The following is a 23,633-nucleotide window of genomic DNA, read 5'->3' as shown; positions in this document are numbered from 1 at the left end:
AGCACCTCAAACATCTCCTGGGCCTTTGTTTATTACTGCTCTTATTAATCACTCGTGCATAATCTCGTCCCGCCCAGAGAGCTTTCATTTTCCATCAGCTCTTACATGCTCTCGTTTCAGATACCACCGTGACGCACACTTGGCTCCCTGAGTTTCCCCTCATCTTCCGACTGAAGGTAGGCCTCTCAGCTGCACCGTTATAATGAGATACCCCCCATTATGCCTAGTGGGCTAAGCTTCTCTCTTAACTGTGTGCCAATGCGAATTGGCGGCCGTTCAGGGTCAACTGAAGTCTCACGTAAATTGGAACAGGTCAACCGGTAAAGGTCATTAGGCTCTGTTCCGACCTCCTCACAGCCTCAAAGACGTGTGGGAATTAAGAGAGGTCAGTATGACGCGGAGGATTTGTGAAAGTTCAAATTCGACAGAGGCGTGATGTTAGGGTTCGAGATGCATGGTGTTGTGCATCGACTTGTACCCTCTGGTAGTACCAGTGGTCACCACTAGCAAGCACTGTTGCCCTTACCGATTACCCCGCTCCACACCTCAGTCCTGCAGACGGCCTGACACACACACACACACACACTCTGAGGAGTGTATTCAGATTGGCGTCTTCACACAGGGTAAGTGAGCTCCCCGCTCAGATGAAAGCTGCTGTGTTCTTCAGGAGAGAGGGAGGGCCGGAGAGAGAGGGAGAGAGAGAGAGAGGGAGAGGGAGGGAGAGAGAGGCAGAGAGAGAGAGAGAGAGAGAGAGAGAGAGAGAGAGAGAGAGAGAGAGAGAGAGAGAGAGAGAGAGAGAGAGAGAGAGAGAGAGAGGGAACGTAGAAGTGATCCTGGGGGAGGAGTGTGTGTGCAGAGCAGCGAGGAGGCAGAGCCAACACCTGGAGCGCCAGTCTCGGGGCTACGCCCCTGGCGACAGGGACCCGCTTCCCGCGCGGCAGAGGCGGCAACAAACAGCAACCTTCAAAACGCCGTGCTCCGTCGCCGTCAAGACGGACATAGAGGGGGGAGAGGGAGAGAGACAGACAGACAGAGAGAGGGAGGGGTGGGAGGAGAGGCAGAGGGATGTGAGAGAGAGAGAGAGAGAGAGAGAGAGGAGGGAGACGGGGGGGGGGGAATGCACAGCTCTGTGAAACCACTGAAGACAAGGAATGGGCCTACTTTTCCCCTCCAATACTACTACGAAAGCGTGGATGTCCACATCACAAAACTATGGAGGAGAGATTTTGACACACATACACTAGTATTCTATCCTTATGAAGATGGTGGTACAAGGGGATATGTACACTATAAGGCTTACAGAACCCTCAATCAATCAGCCAGATTGAGAGAACAGGTCAAAGTAATTGCTTTCCATAGTGTATGGTGAGCTCTGTGACTGGAACAAAGATTCAGTTCAGGTTCAAGAAAACGTATTCCGCTTCTTGGCAACACAGACCCTGCCCTGCACGACAGCTCAGGATAGCTAAACTGGTTATGGCCATTCTGTCACGCTCCATTAACTTCTTTGTCAAAACAAAGTGCACAACCTAAGCTGTGTCCAGAAACATCCAGGACTGCAATGTTGTGTTTATTACAGTCGCTGGGTGTTGGATCCAATTGCTGACTTAACAGTAAAAAGACGTAATAACCAACACGGATGCAGGCCATAATGTTACCGGCCAAAAGGGGAAGAGCGATGTACTGGATCGTCCTGTACAGTGTCATTGTGTGCTCATCGGTGGACTGCATGTCCATACGTAAACGACAACAGTGGCACGGCGTGTGCGTCTGAACGACCCATGATGCAACAGATGCATCATCTTTTTTCCTCAATAGGTTCATTGTGGATAACTGACATCTGACACCAGGCGTCACTGATAATGGGACACAACAACAGGTCACATATTGAGTAGGCCCCCTAGCCCCCCTCCCCCCTCCCCGGCTCCCTCCATGCATTCATTACCTCTGGCTGCTGGCCCGCTCTGATTGGACGGGCAGTCTCAGTGTGTCGCCACACAGACCGGGCTGGAAAGACTTTTTCAAATGAAATAATAAGGGGGGGTGAGGGGTGGAATCGTCCGCGATGAATAGTAATAACGGCATTAAGATTAACGAGGACGGCGTGTAAAGAATAATTGCATCTGTCTCTGGATTAAAAATACATGAGCTGAAGCGTTTGTTGGGGGGGGGGGGGGAATGGTGGGAAAGCTCAGTGTTGTGTTAGAGGGGAGGAGGGAGAGAAATAGGGGGACCACAGCCAAATGACTTTCCTCTGGTGTACCTGGAGCGATCCATTCTGGGCAGGGGGGTGACCTTGGACAAGACCGGCAAGATTTGCAATAATAAACAGGCTTAGTCTAGCGCAGCCCACCTCACAGATGGCAGATTCTGCGTGGGGGCCAATATAGAAACCGTGTTGCTTTTGTGACTCCTTTTCCTAAACAGAGAGGGGGTGAAAGAACAAAAAATCTAACCTAAATGCTGAGACTTCACAGAAATAAGGCATCGGTTGGCTACTTTGGTGGTTGGCTACCTTGTAAAATAGGACAAAAAATCATTAGAACTGGACTGGAGTTGAACATTTTAGCTGAAATAAAACAACAAGGCCACACCACTGACTGCTTCATACAGGAGCCGTGTCCACACTGACACGGAGTCACCCTGCCAACCCGACGCTAGCGCAACGGCGCTCCACGTAAGGTCACATGCAGATAAGCATCTGGGTATGCTAATGCGGGGTCACCCGATGAAACGTGCGCCGGCCTGTCTGTCGGCGCTGCGGTTTACAGGGATACCACGACTCGGCATTCACAGAGCACACGGGAAGATAGGTGGGGCACGGAATAGGCGGGGTCTTTCTCAAGACTGATATTTAAAACAGACAAACGGAACGGCCACCTGAGCTGGATGAAGCGGAATGTCTCTAAGAAAGAGAAGGATTGACCCAACTATCTCTTTTCGTGAACCCATCCCCATTCAGCTTGGGATCTAAGGGCCGCGTCTGTGAGTGTCAATGTCCTGTCGTGTTTTAAAATATAACCCCTTTGTACCTAGACATTGCCATTGCTGGCGTCCATTAAGCCTTTGCTACAGGAAGGTATAGGTCAGGAAATCAAACTGAATATATCTTCAAAGACAGACTTTCTTATCAAGGAAATAACTCCATTCAAAGTATGTGGTGCAATATCAAGAAGGAGACTTCAAGGAAAAATGGAGACCTTTAAAAGTCAGTTGCTGCCTCGCTCGGTCTATGACACACACTTTTATCTTGTATTCATTGAATCTGTAAACAGCATTCTCTCCTCTTTCCTCTCGCCACGAGTGTTCCTCTGATCTAAGCCGGAGATTGGGCTGCTTCTTGCTCCCGTCTCCTGCAACAAAGAGCAATACTGTATGTTTGCCCTGGCACTAAACAACAACAGAGAAAAACACAATGTCTCCCTCTGTGTCTCTCTCTCTCTCTCTCTCTCTCTCTGTCTCTCTGTCTCTCTGTCTCTCTGTCTCTCTGTCTATCTGTCTCTCTCTCTCTCTGTCTCTCTCTCTTTCTTCTCTCTCTTTCCCTGCTGGCCTCATCAGGCCTGCGCTCCGCACTACAACAAGCTACAGTTGGGCTTTAATTGGCCCTCCACAATCAACAGCTCATCTCCACAAGGGTGTGCTCTCCTCGACGATGCCACCCTCAAGGACCAGCGCCGCGCTCTGAAGAGGCCCCACGCAGAGTTCTGGAGCTCTCTAAGACGGTTTATTCAGGCAACGGTGCCGTCGTGTCTGGGAACGCCTTTGACTGTTTTTTTTTAGTTGTTGCTCCTATTGCATCTGTCTACTTGAACAAACAGGGACTGTTATTTTGGTGTACTTGGTTGAACGCAGGTTCGGTCGATCGCTATGCAGTTCTTCCTGGGTGAACGGTTTCCTATGGGGCATTGTTACCGAGAGCAATGCTGCTGTTGTTGAGTTGTCGGCGTGGAGGTGGATGTCTCACCTGGGGCTTCGATGAGCTGCTTGTAGATTCCCAGGAACGCAGTCTCTGCCTCCTTACTGCGCTTGTTCAGAGCTACCACCTGCAGGGGGACACAGCATCACAATGAATACCAGGAAGCACGTCACGTACTGTTTAGTACCACGACACATGGACTACACACAACAGACCGCGTCGTTTTCTGGGCAGATACGCAATGTGATGAGTCATCAACTGCCATAGCTGATCTGTATAACTGAAAGTGTCACTTCTCTCTCCCGGTATGACTATTCTACTTTCTAGTGTCGTTGTGAGCTTCCTGTCTGGTCAAGTTCCTCTTTTCACACTAGTAGAAGTATCTCGTTAGTACCTTCCCCCTATGCTGAAAGAGTATCAAACTCAGTCAAAACTAAATGAACACATGGATAAATAGTTTGCGAAAAACAAGCTGGTATGTGATACCATGAATACTGTTTGGCATAGCCACGCCACAGTTTTTTTTTTTTTTCTGGCAGGACTTGCGTTCCGGAGCATGCAGTGTACTGAGGGGTCCACTGGCCCCTTTTCCTTCGGTGCCGTGGTGTTTTTCGAGGTGACATTTGGCCTGCTAAATGTAGGTGCTGGCGTGCACCGGGAGGCAGGTCAGCGTGCGCTGGGCCTCTGCGACCCCCGCGCTCAGCACCTGCTACGCTCCACTCCACGGGCGACGCAAAACCAATTAACGATTCATTAGGAGGGACAAAAGAAGGGAATTAGCCGCCACCTGGCCCCATGGAGAGAGCACCTGTGCTGGTGGGTATGTGGGTTAGAGCCCTTCGAGCGCTCCTGTTCTGGAAGTCAGAGGACGTCCGCGGCCGAGCCTCAATGTTCTGGCTGCTCTCCGCGACACTAAATCAGATCAGCTCTCCTCCGTCCAAATGACATCCCCCCCCCCACCCCCCCACCAGTCTAGCAGTAAACCGAATCCAAATGATTGTCATCTATTGTCTATGTCATTCCTGTCAGTGTTGATTACAGCTTTTATCTGATCGCCCACAGTGGATTCTGGTGAGGGGGGTCACGAGCATGGGGAGTCAGGGCGGTGCCTTATTGGTTGGACTGTTCAGAAATATCATTTTGGTACGAGGACGGAAAACAGTTATGGGATCGGTGGGAGAACTGTTTAGAGTGGTTATAAATAACAACTGTGTAAAACAGTGAGGGAGAGAGAGAGAGAGAGACAGAGAGAGAGAGAGAAAGAGAGCTCTTGATTTACTGGAAATGACTTGTGTCTTCCCAGGAGAGGCCTAACGACAGCATCACGTTTAAAGAAATATCATAAAGATCAAAAGCAAATTCCTCCCATCACTCCGCCTCGGAGCTGCTGGCCACAGTTCATGGAAAATGGAAAGGCTACGCTAGAGTCTAATCGATACAGATGCAATAGTCTGCAGCTCTCAGCCGACTGCCAGCTACAGTGTTGTTTCACTCAGGCCCCCCCCCCCCCCCGCCCTCCCCCCCCTCGCCCTCCTCCCCCCCTCTCTTTCCAGGACATGACGTGAGGCTGTTGGGTCAGCAGTAAGACCTTAGTGTGCACTGAGCGAGCAGCATCACCAGGAACACGCAGAACAAGGTAAACACCTGGGTGTTTTTTTGGTCTTGACATGGCCTCCTGACTGAGGAACACGCGTCTGAAAGGTGCCTCGACTGCGTCTGGAAAGCACCCGAGACCGCGTGCGCGCAACAGGCTCGGTTTCCCACAGACAAGGGGGGGGTCTCCTGGCCCTCCATCATCCTTTAACGAGAGAACACGGAGATTACCTCCACAATCACACCATTAACCTGCCTACAGACGCCAGCAGAGACATCAATCACACGCCTGCCTGATGCCCGATCACGTTAGCACTCGCTACGCATACCCCTCCATCTCACCACCCTATCCCCCCCCCCCCCCACCTGTCCCCAACACCCCCCACCCCCGCACCACCACCATCAAAGCACTCCAAAGTGTCGGGCGTAATGTGCGCTGATGTGAGATTCATCTTCATCTTCGCCTCCATGCTAATCCGCATCCAGTCCAACACATGGGATTAGCTAGCGTTCTCCGGCAGCTCACTGGCAGCAGCCTGGACAGCTATCGCGGAGACAATAGCCGACAACAACCACCCCTTCTCTCTCAGGCTTGTCTGATGACAACAGGAAGAACATGGCTACTGTTGGGAGGGACTCGGAGTAGGTTTTACAAGCAGGGTTAGACCCCAGAGAGGAGAGACAGGAAACCTGTTAGAGGAGGTCCATAACTCTTCAAGGAGGACCAGACAGCGTGGGCTGAACGCTGGCCTGTGGGACAACACTGTTGGGAAATACTTACTGATAAGCCGAGGAGAATACGCACACTAAACTGTGTGTGTGTGTGTGTGTGCGCGCGCGCGTGTGTGTGTGTGTGCGGTGGGCGTGAACAGACTTCCGTGTGTGTATACATAGGCATGATGGAGTGGCAGAGAGAGATAGAGAAATAGAGAGAGAGAGCCCTAGAGATAGAGAAAGAGAGAGACACACAGACATGAGGACTGCTACAGACACAGAGAAAAGGCAAGAGAGAGAGAGGTACCCATAAAGACTGCAATTAGCAATTATGCAGTCATCAATTACAATTATCACAACTGGTGATTATGCAATTATCACTCTAAATCATCGCTTTTTTTTCTTCTCGTCAGCCTTACTAGTTTGCCACCTCCTGTGATTTGAGGTGTTTGAGGGTGGGGTGTGTGATGATGCAGGTGATTAGTTTGTGACGATGGTGGGGGTGTGGGGTGGGTGTCTCTGCTAAGCCTCCCGCAGTGTCTGCATGTATGTGTGTGTGTGTGTGTGTGCTCGCAAGTGTCCGTGTGCAGGCCTGTGCATGAGCGTGTGTGAGTGTGCCCTCGCACGTGCGTGCGAGCGATGTGAAGAGAATGTGGTTACCGGTGATGCATGAAGAGAGGCGAGAGATGAGGGAAGGGGGACTGTATGCTCCCAGAGGCCTCGAAATTACCTGTCATCTTCCCCATGATGCAAAGGTCAGAGCACCATCATGGGAGACCTCGTACTCCCCTGCCCAGAGCCAGTCAGCCCAGCCCAGGCCTGACAGCGTGTCACAACACCCCCTGTGATGCTCCAGGCTTATTAGACCAACACACTGAGAGGCCCCCGCCACCTCATAATGCAGCCAGTCGCAACAGCCTCAAAGGACTGTGCAGGTTATGAAAACACCAAATGCCCTGGCGTTAGTCCTGAGGACGGGAGCGCCGGCTGGAGATAATATGGCGACTCAGGCGAGATATGCTGCAGCCATGGTCGTCAGCGCCGGGTTTATCCCCTCGGCGTGTGTAGGCAGCGGGGAGAAGAGAGAGGGAGGAGGAGGTGGAGGAGAGAGAAGGAGAAGGTGGAGGAGAGAGAGAGAGAGAGAGAGAGAGAGAGAGAGAGAGAGAGAGAGAGAGAGAGAGAGAGAGAGAGAGAGAGAGAGAGAAAGAGAGAAGGAGGTGGAGGAGAGAGAGGAAGGAGAGGGAGAAAGAGGGAGGAGGTGGAGGAGGAGGAGGTGGAGGAGAGAGAGGGAGGTGGAGGAGAGAGAGGGAGGAGGAGGAGAGAGAGGGAGGAGGAGGAGAGAGAGGGAGGGAGGAGGAGGAGGAGAGAGAGGGAGGAGGTGGAGGAGGAGGAGGTGGAGGAGAGAGAGGGAGGTGGAGGAGAGAGAGGGAGGAGGAGGAGAGAGAGGGAGGAGGAGGAGAGAGGGAGGAGGAGGAGGAGAGAGAGGGAGGAGGAGGAGAGAGAGGGAGGAGGTGGGCGGGGGAGAGGGGACGGATGTAAACACACACTGAGGGAGAGGGGCACACGCATGCGTTCCTCACGCCCGCAGACACACTGACGTTGGGACGTGCGTGCCACACACAAACATGCCAAAGCAACGCGCAAAAACGCGTGTTGCGTTTGGTTTGAGGGGCTTTATTCTGGGTGACACTCCTCCGAGAGGAGAGGTTCCACCACAGCCCCGTCCCCCCCGCACTCCCCCCGCCCGGCGACATGAGCAGTCAGGCCTCTCCGACACACATCCCGTCCCCACGTCAATTCCAATCAGCAGCACCTGTCACTCATCTCGCCGTCTCGCTCACGGACGCCGCCGTGGCTCTCCCCAGGCGGAACGCCGCCCCCCCCCCCCCTGTCATCGGCCACGCCGGAGAACCACGACCGGCCACAATCATATTCTTCTGCCTCGCATTCGACCTGACTGTGTGGGTGAGGCCTGCTATCAGAGGACACTTTGAAACAGCTTGAGCTGAGCTAATCAATCAAGTGGGCCGACACCGTATTTGTGAGGGGGGGAGCGGGTTGCAGGTAGGGGCCCCTCAGGTGAGGCTTCGGCAGAGCGTGTGTGTGTGTTGGGTACTAACGACACCCAGCCAGGCACGCGAGGAGATCTCCAGCAGATCAAGGCGGAGCGGCAGCCGTAATCCTGACGGACAAGCCACCGTGAGCTCCACGTGAGGTAGAACACAGCACGACGTTAAACTCGGATCAAAGACCCTCTCTGGTGCGCCATCCTGCAGGTGTCTGCCAGCCCCCCCACCACAAACACACACTCTCTCTCTCTCTCTCTCACTCTCTCACTCTCTCTCTCTCTCTCTCTCTCTCTCTCTCTCTCTCTCTCTCTCTCTCTCTCTCTCTCTCTCTCTCTCTCTCTCTCTCTCTCTCTCTCTCTCTGTCTCTCTCTGTCTCTCTCTGTCTCTCTCTGTCTCTCTCTGTCTCTCTCTGTCTCTGTCTCTGTCTCTGTCTCTGTCTCTGTGTCTCTTTACCTCCTCCGTTCACCATTCCTCCCAGCGTGGGTGGCACATCCAGACAAGGAACTCCACCCCCACTGAAAGAAAAAAAACTTGAACGCAAACGCCTCAAATGCAACGCCTCAAAGTCACGGCAAAGTCACGGATGGAGATAAAGGAAGTCAGGACGGAGATGAAGGAAAATAAGTCTTCTCTAAACGTCTCTGTAGTTCAAAGGAGCAGTGGGCTTCATGTCGGAGAGGCTTGGAGATGTTTGAGGAACAGGGTGACCTACAGGTGGGAGACTGTGTGTCTGCGCAGAAGGGCGTCCGACATGTAGTGACAGGATATATGAAGAGAGGGGCTGGGGGAAGGGGCTGAGAGGGGGAGAGACAGAGCAAAAACAGGAAGTGGTGAGGAGAAACGGAAAGTACATGAACAACCAGGGTCAAACAGTAAAACAATTATAGAAACAAGGGGAGAGGTGGAAAGAGACAGAGAGGGGGAGAGATGGAGAGAGAGAGAGAGGGAGAGAGAAAGAGAGGAGCCAGGGTCACAGTAGGTGAAGGCTGTTTGCGAAGACAAAGTGGCCCAATTCTGGGCCTGTGTGCCCCAGTGACCTACACCACAGCACATGGGCTGGCTGGGCCTGAGCGCGTGTGCCAGCCTCCAGCCTCTGCACCACCGTAGGCCACCCCCAAGGGGCCTGCCTGGCCAGGGGGGGGAGAACCCACAGCTGCACATCTCTACCTCTCTGACAACTGTTGACAATGTTTATCCGGACCCGGCCTACAACAGTCAAGGTGAGACAGGCCGACTGAGAGAGAGAGGGAGAGAGAGCCTTGGTCCATGATGGATCGAGTTCCCCGGCCACCTCTCCTCTCTCAGCCTCTCAGAAGGCTGGTGACTTTCCAGTAAGGCAATTATCATTGCAGAATGCATAATAGCCTAATTAATTACAGGTGTCAGCCCTGCTTTTGTTTCACTGTTGAGGAACATCGTGCCAAAGCCGCATACACTCAGAGAAGGGGCGGCTGATGAACGAGCAACAGACACGAGTTGGAGAACAAAGGAGAGAGACGACCTGGAGTCCCACAGTCTGGCCCAGAGAAGGAGAGCGGTATCTTTGCTATCTTTTTCCAAAGACCGGAGTGTAAAAAAACAAAACAACAAAAAACGTTGAGAATCGTCATGTCTTCTTGTCTGTTGAGAAGGGACTTCCCGTTGACGACGGGTCAGGCTTGGTGATACGGTGTGAGGGCACTGCCGGTGACAGCCCTATCAGCTTCGAAACCGTCCTCCTCCTATGTTTCCACCCGTTCTGGCGTGAGATATCATTTATCCTGTCAGATTCTCCTCTTTTTTCTCTCGTTTTATTGAGAATGCAGGGAAGCTGGCAACTCCAGAGAAGAAAAAGAAGAAAAGGAGGGAGAAAAAAATCTAATCATGAGAAGTGGCACGAAGAGGAGTGAATGATGGAGCGGCGAGTGGAGAGAGACAGAGCGCAGAGCCTCGTCTCATTCTCCTCCTCGGATAAAAACACACACGCACGTTTGTGCAAAACTTAATAAAACTGCAATCCTGAATGTGCGTGCTGTAGGAGTGTGTGTGTGGAGGACGGGGGGAGGACGGGGGGGGGGGGGGTGAAGGTTGATAATCCCTGCTCCCCCAGGCAGCAGGGGCTCATTGTAGAGTACATTGACTCTAATAGGAGTCGGCGCTGCAGTTGTATGCAGCGCTCTGCTCCCACTGTGAGGAGAGTTTTACATAATTAATGACTGTTGATGTTTCCCAGGTAGTCGCCCGGCAAATTCACTCCAGACTCGGCTGCCACCATCGCCGGCTCCACTGAGAGTGAGCGACACTGGAACAGACAGCTTACATTACAGGCATAAACAAGGCAATTTTGTACAGTGTCTTCAGACATTAGCGTGAGGTGTTCAGGGGGGGCAATGATTCGATGCAACTTCAGAGAAAATGCTCTGAGAGAGATTTCCGGTGTCTTGTTACCCTACAGAGAATTTTAGCTTTAATACGACCAAACCCTCTCTTTCTGAACCTCCGTGTTTGCTGAAAAAAAGTGCAGATAAAGGCATGACACCTTCTCAGGAAAAGCACGGGGCGGGGGAACCAAATGGAATGATCATGCATGCAGAGTATTAATTATGAATGTCCATCCTAGCATGTCTGTATAGAGTCCCAGCAGGCATGTTCCAGGCTGTGGACAGACAGACTGGGGAGGCAGAGGGGGCATGCTGGATCTGCTCGAAGGCAGTCCAGCTTCATGTTGAATTAAACATTTAAACACGACACCCTGGGAGAGCTATTTTTTACCACTCTAGCCCCACTACTCATTATTAATTTGTAATAACCTTTAAGGCTTTTTGATGTCATACATATTTTACCGCGAGATATCACTCCCTCTCACAGTCGGCACGGCACTGTGGGCCTGTCAATGACAGATCACCCCAGTGCCAGACAGGTGTGTCGTCATCCACTGTAATTAGCAGCAGGTAAGGACAAGGACTACTGTCCAACATCAGAGAGTGTGTGTGTGTTTCTGTCAGTCTCTGTCAATGTGTTTGTATATATGTGTGTATGAGTGTGTCTGTGTGTGTGTGTGTGTGGGGGGGGGGGGGGGGTAGAAGCCTGGACTGTGTTATGTTTCCCAATTTTATACATGGAGGCAAATAAAAAAATTCCCTTCAACAAAGTGACAGTTTAATAGCAGTATGTTATAGTCAGGTTATTTTCAGGTGAGAGCCAAGATGTGGCCAGAATCAGCTTCCATCCAAAGTGTAGAAACTGTCAGATCAGTACATGAAGCCTTTTAGGAAAGCGGCCTAATGATCACTTGTAGAAGCTTTTACGTTTTTCTAAGAGGCCCAGTTTGTGACAGTCCATTTCAGGAGGATAAATCAGCCGATTGGTGTACAAGGCCCACCGGGAGGGAAGGGGAGGAGGCACATTAGCCCTCCCTGGCGTTCCCTGCGCTGGAACGCTCGCCCGGGCACACTCTGCTCCCTCTCCCCACCGGGACCGTCTCTGTGCCCGCTGGATGCCAGCCTAGAGCCTGAGAGGCCGTGGTGCCAACGCTGCTCTAAAAGCTGTCAAACAAATGAGCCCTGTTTGCTCAACGTACACTGATTGACCTCCGTAGCCAGAAATGTGATGTCATGATTGTAACCAGCAGCTTTTGCTGCTCCCTGAGGTACTGTGTACGGGGGTCCTGGTTCGTGTCGGAGTTACAGGGCCGTGTCGTGGTATTTGTTTCCTAAAGGACAGGACAATCATCTCGGGTTCGGATGTCAGGAATGACCGGAATCGATCATTTACGACAGACTAAATATTATTATAATATATTATTATATATTATAAGTCTCGTCGTATGATCAGCATCAGCCTGCGAGAGAGCCGCGTATCTGAGAGTCTTGACTCTCCGTTCTCCGACGGCTACGTCCCGCTCCACGGGGCGAGTGCGGAGGACAATTCCACATCAGTTTATAAATAAAGGAAGCGGCGAAGGCCCCCAGGGCTGCAGCCACCGGGATCCGGGCAGGTTTTCACACGGGACGTCATGGCTCCGCGGCGCTAGCCACGCTGCTATTTCAGGCCTTGCCTCATTAGAGAGGAAACGGTCCTCGAAAGGCAGGAGCCGGCAGACGTTCCTAAAGAGAGCAGACAGTGTGCTGATGACTTACTGTATGCACTGTACACGCCCCCCCCCCCCCGCCCCCCGGTTTGGAACTCTGCTCCCAGAGAGTCGGGGAGGGGAGGGGCCAAGCTGACACAAACAAACAAGGAGAGGCGTGAGTGTGGGATCGGTGGCCGAGCGTGCTGGACGCTGTCTGAGGGAGATCGGTGTCACACGCTCCCTCGGGCCGGGGTCTACTCTGTGACAGGGGCAGAAACAGAACAAACAATGCCTGCAATTACCCCCCACACACTGTGCATGTGTGTGTGTGTGTGTGTGTATGTGTCTCCCTCTCCTCCGTGTGTGTGACCGCGGCAGCTTGCGTGGCTGGCGGTACAGCAGCCTACTAACGCCACAAAGGCTGACTAATGTCGTTGGGGAATAGCTGGCTGTCCTTCAGGTGAAGGGTAGAAACTGATCTCTGTGCTCGACGCTGTCCAGAACCACCCACAACGCTTTGTAATAAAAACACATCACTGAATCTCTCTGTGCCTTCAGTCAACCTTCACATCTCTCCCTCCCCCTCTCCCGCTCTCCCCCTCCCTCTCCCCCTCCCTCTCCCCCTCCCTCCCTCTCTCCCTCTCTCCCTCTCTCCCTCTCTCCCTCTCTCCCTCTCTCCCTCTCTCCCTCTCTCCTCTCTCTCTCTCTCTCTCTCTCTCTCTCTCTCTCTCTCTCTCTCTCTCTCTCTCTCTCTCTCTCTCTCTCTCTCTCGCCTTCAGCCTCAGGTTGTATGCCCACTAAGCTGCGGCAGAGGCCTTCCCTGTGTGGCCTTCCCGGAGTCACGACAAAGGAAAGGAGTTTGACTTCGGTTTATTAGTCGAGTGCCCGGATCAAACAATCAGTTCAAGACAAACTCATGGCATGAGTGAAAACTCTGTCTCTCAGCCATGCTTAAATACATGAGTTGGACAGTACAGATATAGAATGCACGGAATTACTTCCTTAACGGGTCTTCAGTGGTCAGTACACTGATACACCAGCAGGTGAAGCGGTCGTTAATCACATAAGCCCTGTTTTGTACATGTTTTGCCTCACAGTCTCCTAACTGTCTGGGCTGTGTGCTATATTCTGCTCAGTGGAGGCCTCGCTGCAGGACCTCTCGACCTTACAGATACTCAGGCTGTACATGTACACAGAAAATCTGCCTTACAGACAGTCTCTCTGACAGTCTCTCTGACAGCCTCTCTGACAGCCTCTCTGACAGCCTCTCTGACAGCCTCTCTGACAGCCTCTCTGCCAGCCTCTCTGACAGCCTCTCTGACAGCCTCTCTGACAGTCTCTCTGACAGCCTCTCTGCCAGCCTCTCTGACAGTCTCTCTGACAGCCTCTCTGACAGCCTCTCTGACAGCCTCTCTGACAGTCTCTCTGCTAGTCTCTCAGCCAGCCTCTTTGCCAGTCTCTCTGATGGTCTCTCTACCAGCCTGAGCCTCGACACAGACAGCTGTTCCCCTCGGCCGTCCCACCAGCCTTCTTCCTGGCAGGGCCCCGCACGCCGACTAACGGGAACTCTCACACGGAATCCACTGAGACCCAATTACAGGGAGTGAACTCTCGACTGCAGAGGAACGGCAGGGAGATGCAGAGTTGCCGAGGTTTTAATTGAAGACGTGTTCTTTTATGCACCCTCTTCAGGCCACCATTGCCACTTTGCTCCTCTCTGATGAAACAGTACAATGAGGAGGGGGGAGGAGGAGGAGGAGGAGGAGGGGGGACTCAGGGGAAAGCCACAGCAGGGACTTGAATACACACATATCTGTTGGTGAGAAAGGCAAAGAACTCAGTGGTGCGTGAGTCTGGATCCTTAAGGGGGTGCTGTGTCAGAAAAACGCTCTTGTTTAAAGGATGGCAACCTCGACGTGATGCAAACGGAACCGTACGGATAACATCTCACGGAAACCTTCTAGAACGGTAATTGCGTGCGAGCGGCTTGCTCTTCGTCGTCCTCACAGAGTCTCTACTCTGCCCAGAGTTCCTTTAATATAACAACATGTTAATTAGTATTGTAGCTAATCCCATATTAAAGAGACCCAAACTGTCAGGTCACATTATAAACAATCGGCCCTAACGTTAGCGCGTGTGACATTTTGAGCTGCTATCTCTCTCAGCAAAAAGTTCCCTAGGTACTAATTGGCCTACTTTACGCTGTCTTTCTTTGAATTGCTGGTTTTCTTTATCATTTGGGATATAACCCTGGCAAGCATCATCCTATAGGACTACTTCAGTAGGAAAAATCTCAATCTTTCTGCAGAGAGGCAGCAAAAATAAAGTTATGGGTTTACCCTCAACTGTATGATTTTGAGGGGCCTACCTTCCTGGGATATTTAATACAATTTGAGTGTAGAATGAAGTTCAAACACTTAGCCAGCAGCAAATAGTGTGTAACTTCTCTCTTCGTGCATTATTTAAGATAGGCTCCATCATTTTATCAATCTATCGATCTTTCACCAGAAAGATGAAAATGGAAAAATAATGAGTCAGATGAATGCTGTGTAAAGAACATCAATGTGTGAAATTTAATTATCTGTGCTGGAAAAGGGGGGAGAAAAGTGTCGACTGTTTTCTAAAACAAAAAGCGAGCGAAAAAAGAAGCAGTTAATATTTTTCCTTCTCTGCATATTTTAATTACCAGATCAATCATAACCACGTACAGTGGTGCTTTCGCAAGAGAGGAGAAAATTGCAAGTCTAAATGAAAAACAATAGATTTGCTTTAAAGTCTTGGCTCTTTTGAAGTCTAAATTAAAATTGCAGGTACCTTTAGGAGAGACTTCTTCAGAAAGTTATGATATTTAATTAGTGTGTTTAGATTCTGCAGAAATGATAGCTTCACAGCTCAACATGGGAAGAAAAAAACCCGGTGGAGATCCAGTCTTCTGTTAGGGGAAGCACGCAGACAAACAGAGGGAATCAAAGAAGTTCAAATGTACATGGGGGGGGGGGGGGGGGGGGGGGTTCATGGTGGTTCTAACTGCTCTCTTCCTGGCTTGATGTCAAGCTGTGCCTCTGAGGCGGATGTGTGTCTGAGGCAGATGTGCCAGGGTCTGACTCCTCTCCCTGGCTGTGTGTCGCGTGTGGTTCCGACTACGGCCCCCCAAATCACGGCATCGTGCCATGGAATTACCAGAGCAGTCTCAACCCCCCCTCCCCCCTCTCCGTTCCGCCTTTTCCTCCTCGCTCCGGTCTTTCCTGGTCGTACGAGCGCTGATGTTTATTTCTCCTGGCGTGTCCTAGGCGGCTCAGAGCCACCGATTTCACACATTTTTATTGGCTAATTTGACTGTGCTCTTGCCAGCAACTGAAAGTGAGCCAGGAGATGAGACAGAGCATCCCCAGAACAGAGGCTGAGCTGGGCTGCCTGGGGAGCCTGGGGGGGGGGGGGGGGGGGCCTTGGGGGCGGGGAGCTTGGGGTGGGGGGGGGGGGGGGGCCTTGGGGGCGGGGGGCTTCCTGCCTGTCTGCTGAAGGAGACAGAGCAGTGGGGGCCCCTGGGTTTAAGCTGGGAGGTGGGGATAGGTGTGACTGGAATCGCGCACCACTGGACACCGGGAGCGGAGAATTGGAAGAAAGTACAAATAACTGGTTTCTCCTCTGAGGTCCTATCGTTGTTTAAACAGCGATGATAAGCCCTCGATGCTACGGGGAACTCTGGAGATTGGATACAGCTGCAGGCTCACCACTGTGCACAGTGTTTTGGATTATCAAACCATCAGAAACAGTGCTAGATCCGTTTTACCTGTAATCACATCCCCTGAAACTAGAGAATACCCTACAGCACACTGGCCAATCACAAGCCAGCTGATCACTAAAAGCCAGGGTGAGTTAGGCATCCTGGCGACTGCCTGGTATAAAAGTTACTGTAAGTGATTTTCAGGAGGCCTGGTCGTAGACAGAGAGGTATGATGGGAGAGTGAAGGACTGAGCTTGCCTGTCTGTCTGTTAGGGTGACAGGGGTTTAAGGAATGCTTGTATGGCTAGTCGCACAGCCAATAAGAACAGTGCACCGCGTCTGCGTGCACGCGTCTTCAAACACGGCTAACATTTGCACAGCGCCGCCAGTCAGGCGTGACGTCTCCGGGCGCGGGGGTCGGTGCTGTCAGGACTGTAGAAATGAAACCCGGCACTGGAGAGCCCAATGTGCTGAGACTCATCAATTCCACATGGCTAGAGAGGCAAGTGCCTATTTATAACATCTCTCCCTTCCTTACCTGGCGTGGCATGTGTGCCTCTGAACACGCTGCCCATATGACAGATACACCCGACTGGGCCAAACAGGCAGGACATCAGTCAGAACAGGGGAACGAACACACCGGCACGCCGCCCTATCGCCAGCAGCCGCACACACGAGCCCACAGCAGGGCACTGAGATGAACACGGGAGAGGAGGGTGATGCGGGGTGAAGGAGCTCAGCGCACACACGAGCCCACAGGAGGGCACTGAGATGAACACGGGAGAGGAGGGTGATGCGGGGTGAAGGAGCTCAGCGCACACACGACCCGCCCAATGTAAACATCAGTCAAACCTGGGGGAGGACGAGTCATACACCTCGAGATAACTCTGGGAACTCGCGACGACGCGGCTCGTCTTTGGCGTCAACGCGTCCCCGAGTCAGAATAACTAGGACAGGGACGTCTGTCCAAAATCTTAAGTCCAGGCAGAATCCATGGGAGGCTGTCAAACACGTTAGGGTGGGTATAAGACAGCTGATGACCTGAGAGTCTCACAAACATGGAAAGATGCTCAAGAGAAGAGAGGAGAGGTAGAGAATTGATTTAAAAAAGGAGAGTCAGTACTCTCTCATGTAGGAACCCCCCCCCCCTTCCCACCACCAGGGTGGAGAGGACACGAGCGATAAAGCAGGAGCACAGAAGTCTGTAGTTTACATGGCCCTGGAGCCTATTATTCTCTACACAATGGGCTGGAGGGCTGTGTGTGATGTGCATCTGTAATGTTCTGCATTTCCAGGGCCGGGCCTTCCTGCCTGCCTGCCTGGTCTGCCTGCCTGCCTGCCTGCCAGCCTGCCTGCTAGCTGCTCAATGAGCCCTAGACAGCCCAGGCAGAGACAGACGCACAGCCAGGAGGATCTGGATCTGGACAAGAGGCTGTAGGGGAGGGGGGGGGGGTCCAGGGAGACCCTGGACAGACCATGGGGAGAAGCAGGTGTCATGCATCTGCCTCACGCGTCAATATGTTCAATTAATCAGGGGTTCTTCAGGGTTATTGGATGAGGTCTTGATCGATATGAGAGGAATTAATGCACACTGTGCACGACGACGACAACCGGGACACATAAAAACACCATCATACACTGGGCCACGGTCGCAAACCAAAGCACCGTGGACACACCCGTTGACTCTCCTAACCAACCTCGTCCAACCAGAAGCCTCGGATGGCCATCCAATCAGCCCATCTGCACCTAATAACCAGCCAATTTAGCCCGTGATGAAGATCTGTCTTCGTTGAGCCGTTAAAGCCAGTGCATGGCCGCGCTCCCCGCAAACGGCGCAGTCTCTCATCTATGAAAGTGCCGTGGAGCCCCTCAGACAATTAGGCAGGGAAAAGTGTTATGGCCGTTAGATTCACTCGGCGCCTGGCACTCAGATGGAGTCTTTTGGCGGCCGCCAGCACAGCCAGGAGCACTGGCTCGTGCAGGAAGGTAATTATGGAGCCTTTTGGTAATGACACGGAGGAAGCTTGCGTCCTAACACACGCTCGCACGCGGGCGGACGCACGAACACAGAGGCGCACACACACACGCGAGCGCCCACCAGATAAACACAAGCGCGACGCACGCAGACACACAGGACGCGCGGCGAGCCTTTTATCAAAGCGCCGTCGTTAATTACCATCTTTTACTCTTTGATTCATTCCACTATTCATAACATATTTATACATTCAAGATAAATTATCATTTCCTTCAGGAATTAATCATAAGAGGAAGGACCCAGTCTCGTCTCGATGGATGATCAAAAGACACTACCTCGTGGCTCTGCTGCCTGTTGTGGGCAGCCAGAGTGTCCCGTGCTACCGAGCGAGTTTCACAGCGATGGCGTCCACAGTCCCTGCACCGGACATCAGTCTGGTGTGGGCTGCTATGGCTCTTGGGTACAGGTCAACATATCTATAACTATGAAGATATTCAAATGCACCTTGACATTTACATTACATTTAGTAATTTTAGCAGACGCTTTTATCCAGAGTGACTTACAGTAAGTACAGGGACATCCTCCCCGAGGCAAGTAGGGTGAAGTGCCTTGCCCAAGGACACAACATCATGTGCACCGGCCGGGAATCGAACTGGAAACCTTCAGATTACTAGCCCGATGCTCTACCCGCTCAGACACCTGAGAGCAGTGAACTTAACGCCCTTTGGCGACTCACTGTAAGGTACAGTACAAGCTGGTAAGTTAGTGACCAATCGGTCTTTGAGACTTTGAGGCATCACCAGGTAGTCTGTTGAGTTGCTGTTTTCCTGTCTGTGAGAGGCCTTTGGTAGCGCACCGCCTGAAAATGAGCAACACAGACAAAAACATTGTCTTCCTCCTACATCATCAACACAACCTCGGGGGAAGAGATGGCACAGTTAGACTCCAAAGCAGGTGTCCACCAACCCCCATTCGGCAGCGCTTTAATGGCTGTTTGATGTTTTTGATGTCTAGTCAGCTCAATTGTACCTTTCTGCCTGATAATGAGGGCCAATGATGATTCCTGAGCTCGAGGGGTTAATGGTATGTAACCGGCAGAGCTGCTAATTACACGTTACAAACTATTTATCAGAATCTCCATCTGCGCAGGCACCACAACTCTCATTGTACACGCTAAATTACTCCTCGGATTATCATTGTAAAGCAAGTTTCAGTAATTAGGGACCCAGGCTGCTGTTTTCTTTCTCCGAGAGTCCTGAACGTTCAATTGGAAAAAGGAAAAATAAGATGACTGGTTCATTTGGGCCCTGACATCCCCCTACTATACAAAGGCTGTATCTATCTCGCACAACTGCATGAAAGGGAATGTTCTTTCCCTGGAATCCACAGGCAACAGATACGACAGAACTTTTTCTTCTTTTTTTTTCTCAACACAAAGGTGAATCCTTCAGAGGCTTTACACTCTAACGCGTGCTCGAGAGGTGTAAATTGCATAGTGGAGCCCGCGTAGACTTGGCGAGGTGCGCTCGCCGTGTGTTCAGGTGGCGCTCCGGAATCCGAGCGCGAAAGTCACGTGAGCGGCGCGGTGCAAGACTCGGTGTCCGACCCGCCCGTCTCTCCTGTGACCTGTTATTTGAGAAGTAACGGTCCTCTTCTCCCCCCTCCGTCCCCAAGGGTGAGCTGGGGGCCGTGGAGACGTGTACCATCTCCTCTGTCTCGGCTGTAGATTTTTATTAAAATTACCTTCATTATAAGACAGTGTTCATTATAAAACCAAAAAACGCCAGTCTCCAAGGGCCCCGCGGATTAATAAGGACAGCGGTGTATTTTAAGCCGTAAACTCAGCTCCTCACTGTCCTTAATCTCCTTCCTACTTCACAAGGCCAAATTAACACCTCTCCCAAGCTCTGACGGGACCTCATTAGCAAACTTCCAGGGAAAGAAAGAAAAGAGGGACGGAAAAAGAGGAGAAGAAGGAGGGAAGCGACCAATGACAGCCACCAGCTCTGGGATTAACCCTTTCTACTGTTTCCATAGCTCCTCCGAAAAACTAGGTCGTCGCCGTGTTTCTAATCAGTCGCCTTGGTTAGCGATAATTAGAAGGCTAGATCGGACGGAAAGAAGAGAGAGGAAGTGGGAGGGGTACATTGAAATGAAACCGAAAAAGAAAGAGAACCTGTCATGTCGCAAACACTTCAAAGGAGCCGACTTCTCCTTCAGAAGTGGCACGACGTGGGTCTAAATACCAGGAGGGACTCCTCAGGGCCGCTGCTCTGGCTGGGGGGGGGGGGGGGGGGGGCAGAGGGGGGGGCAGGGACCCAGATAACTGACACACACACACGCATACTTTTACTAAGACACATACTCACGCACAAAAACCTGTCGTGGCTGATACGCCACCTGTACCACACAGCTGTAGGGGAGCTTTAGTGTGTCCCCAATACACACAGCCAAACAAGCACACCCATCTCCTCCTTCTTTGGATATCTCTATTGGCAGCAGCAGGTATAACCCCCACAGCTTACGCTGGAGCCACAGCGACTACTGCTGGGTAAAGTTCACCAGCCTCCGCAAGCTGTTTGACATTAGCGATAAGGTCAAAGTTTATCTGACACCCGAGAGAATCTCTCTGATGTGCGTGGAGTTGTTAATGAAATGAAAATGTATAAAAAGTCAAAACAAGACAAACAAAAATCCTCAAAGATATTTTTAGGAAATTATGACATCTGTGTAAAAGGATTTAGTCTGATGAGAGTGCATAAACAGCGGTGCACGCCTTTTTATACGGAGCGAGCCCACAGCCACAGCTAAACGTTCATTATCAGACATCTACTTTATCTACTTATAAAACATCTCTAGACTCTCAGTTGTCAGACATCAATAGTGCTTAAATTAATCCCTTGGGTTTGTGCCGGCCGAATAAACATTTGGGACGGTGCTTTTGATACTCTCGCATTTAGGAGACTTCGCAATCATAGTAATTGAATTAGCATTGAAGTCCACAATGCATTGCAGTGGTATTGAATGCAAATATTTCCCCCTGCAACAAACCACTGCTTGGGCATACGGAAGTCGATCACAAACCATTAAACAACTTGCCAATAACCCCATGAGAAGCAGGCAATACGTTCAGATTTCTCCTATCCAGCGACACAGCAGTCAGATCAGTGTTCAACGGTCAATTCAAAACTGAGAGTGAGGAAGAAGAAGTAGGAAAACATATTTGTGGTATCATTTCAATATGTCCCTGACATGGATGACCAGAACGGAGCTCACAAATGTGATTTATGACCTTGGTTTAATGGCTCGCGGAGCCTTGGTAGGTATCAGATGACTTTTTTTCAATATGGCAGCGTCTGAGAGGGCACAGTGAATGCATCTGCCCAACAGGAAATGAGGTCTAGTCTCAACCGAGAAAATATGAGCAGCCAGATATCGGATCATCTAATGGCAGATAGACGCTCCTCCACTTTGACTGAAACCCCATCAGTCAATAAGCATCAGGTGGAGTGTTACATGAAAACCCGTCCTCGCAGTCGGCCATGGATTTCAGTTCCTCCCCCTTCATCAATCATTTCTCCTCGGCGCAGGGCTGTCTTGGAAGTGTGTAAAGTGTCTCGAATTTGGATTGTAGCCTAGCAGCACAGTCGACGGTTAGGTCTTCTTCACACGGTTAACATGTTACTGTAACAAAGACAAAGACTCACCTGGGCTTGGAAACTCTTGAGAACAGGGGCTACCATCTCCCGGACATCCTGAACACAGAGACACACAGAGCACAAGGTTCAGAGCGGAAAATGTCACTAGAGATACTTAAGACTCTCTTGAGTTCACTGCAACAACAAAAAATCGACTTTAGTATGAGGTTGACAGCACATAGTAAAAGCTATTTGACTGCGGCTCATTTGGTTTTGGTTCTCGTTTGCGTGGCGTGGTGCGTTGGTGGGAGGTTGTGAAGCCGAGAGGAGGGGGGGGGGGGGGGGGTAGAGCGGCGTGTGTGTGTGAGGAGTTAAGAGTGTGTGAGTATTTCCAGTGGGTTGCTTCTCAGACTCCACTCTCACTTCCTCCTGGCTTTCAGACAACCTCAGGTGAGGGGGTTGGGCTGCCTGTGGTGCCACAGCTTGATCTTGCTTTACACACCTGTGTTAAACTGACCAGGTTACAGCGTTTTCCGCACCCTCACTCGGCTAAAGGCAGAGGGTTTCTAGTGTAAAAGCTCTGTGGACCCTGGTGGGACCGTGTAAAAAACAAACCTACTCACCAACCGTAGCTTTTTAACATGGTTACAACTGACGGGGGACTGTGACTCCGGCTTGTCAAAGGCAGTCTGCGCCAGTGATATGCATTCATGCGGATTATGCAAAAGAAAGAAATCATTCCAGGCACGAAGGTACGCGCGACTGACACCACCAGTGACTGAGCAACTCAGAGAGACTGCTTGAGTGGAGACAAGCAGAGTGACACACTGAGCTGGCTGGGGGCGTGGTGCGGGGGGCTGGGTGCGGGGGCTGGGTGCGGGGGCTGGGGGACTCACCTCAGGGACATTTCTCTTGAACTCCCTGCTTAGCTCCACCAGGTGCTTGTGGGAGTGCTCGCTCTCTTCTTGTCGCCCTGCTAGCTCAGACGCAACTGAGTTCAGCTCCCTCTGCAAACAGACAGCGAGAGAGAGGAGAGAGTTAAAAAAAGAGAGCGAGAGGGGCAAGAGAGAGAGAGAGAGAGAGACAAAGCACTTTGGGGGCTGCCACCAGTCATACAGAGCAGCTTAGAGTACACATAAATAAAAATACACTGCTGAATATTAACAATGTAATCCTTCATGATCTTATAGCGGTAATACTTACTGCAAGTCCTGGCCCATAAATAATTAAGTCAAAATAAATCCAATGCCTACAGTAGCAGAAGGCCTTTTAGATAATCAGTATTTGAAATAATCAATACACTTGCAACAGCTATGGAGGGAGAAGGAGAGGGGGGGGGGGGCGTGAGGGAGAGAGTGGGAGAGAGAGACAGAGAGAGAGAGAGGCAGTGGGAGGTTAAGAGAGGAGAGGGAAAGAGAGAGAAAAACAGGAAGAGGAGGGAGAGGAAACAAGGCATGCAGAGTCACATGGGAAGACCCAATAACCTGACAAATACCCTTACAAACCAATATAGACCTTCTCGCTGGAATGAAGAGTTGATTTAAAGCCTGCCGAAGACTCGACTCAAACGAACAACATCTATCCTGGTGCTGTGATTACACTGCTCTGTGCTATCTGAAGTCTGCATCAACTGAAACACTCCCTCACACCCTTAGGACCTGAATCATTACATCGACCATACCCCTAGAAATCATTATATGGACCCTGCTTTTTGGAATCAATCTATTGATTCAGCATACCAGAATCTTTATATAGATCACAAATAATCAGTACTTGACATTGACATTTAGTTTTTTTGATAAAGGGAATGACCGAAAGAACCAATGTGCACAAAATATATTTTAGTTTTAATTAAATCTTATATAATTATATCACCATTTAGCTGATCAGTGGTTTCATTAGAGCGTTGTATTATATCTTTGCAGCGCCATCTGATCTTCTATCCAAAGTCGT

The 23,633-nt window shown here is 51.1% G+C and overlaps 1 protein-coding gene across 1 annotated transcript in view; it reads right to left on the bottom strand.

The window, feature by feature from the left end:
• The window catches only part of cux2b (cut-like homeobox 2b), a 41,713-nt gene extending 18,366 nt beyond the window's left edge, over positions 1 to 23,347 (bottom strand). Inside the window, exons 1-4 of the mRNA XM_084690022.1 lie at positions 23,330 to 23,347; positions 22,577 to 22,687; positions 21,750 to 21,797; positions 3,965 to 4,043 (exon numbers count right to left, since the gene is read on the bottom strand). Of these exons, the coding sequence (XP_084546148.1) occupies positions 3,965 to 4,043; positions 21,750 to 21,797; positions 22,577 to 22,687; positions 23,330 to 23,347 (256 nt within the window). The remainder of the gene's footprint in view (positions 1 to 3,964; positions 4,044 to 21,749; positions 21,798 to 22,576; positions 22,688 to 23,329) is intronic.
• Positions 23,348 to 23,633: the final 286 nt, after the last annotated feature.

The sequence above is a fragment of the Hypomesus nipponensis genome, chromosome 24, assembly GCF_054491055.1.
Source record: "Hypomesus nipponensis isolate SF chromosome 24, ASM5449105v1, whole genome shotgun sequence".
NCBI classification, from domain to species: domain Eukaryota; kingdom Metazoa; phylum Chordata; class Actinopteri; order Osmeriformes; family Osmeridae; genus Hypomesus; species Hypomesus nipponensis.
This window is presented reverse-complemented; position numbering and strand designations above follow the sequence as displayed.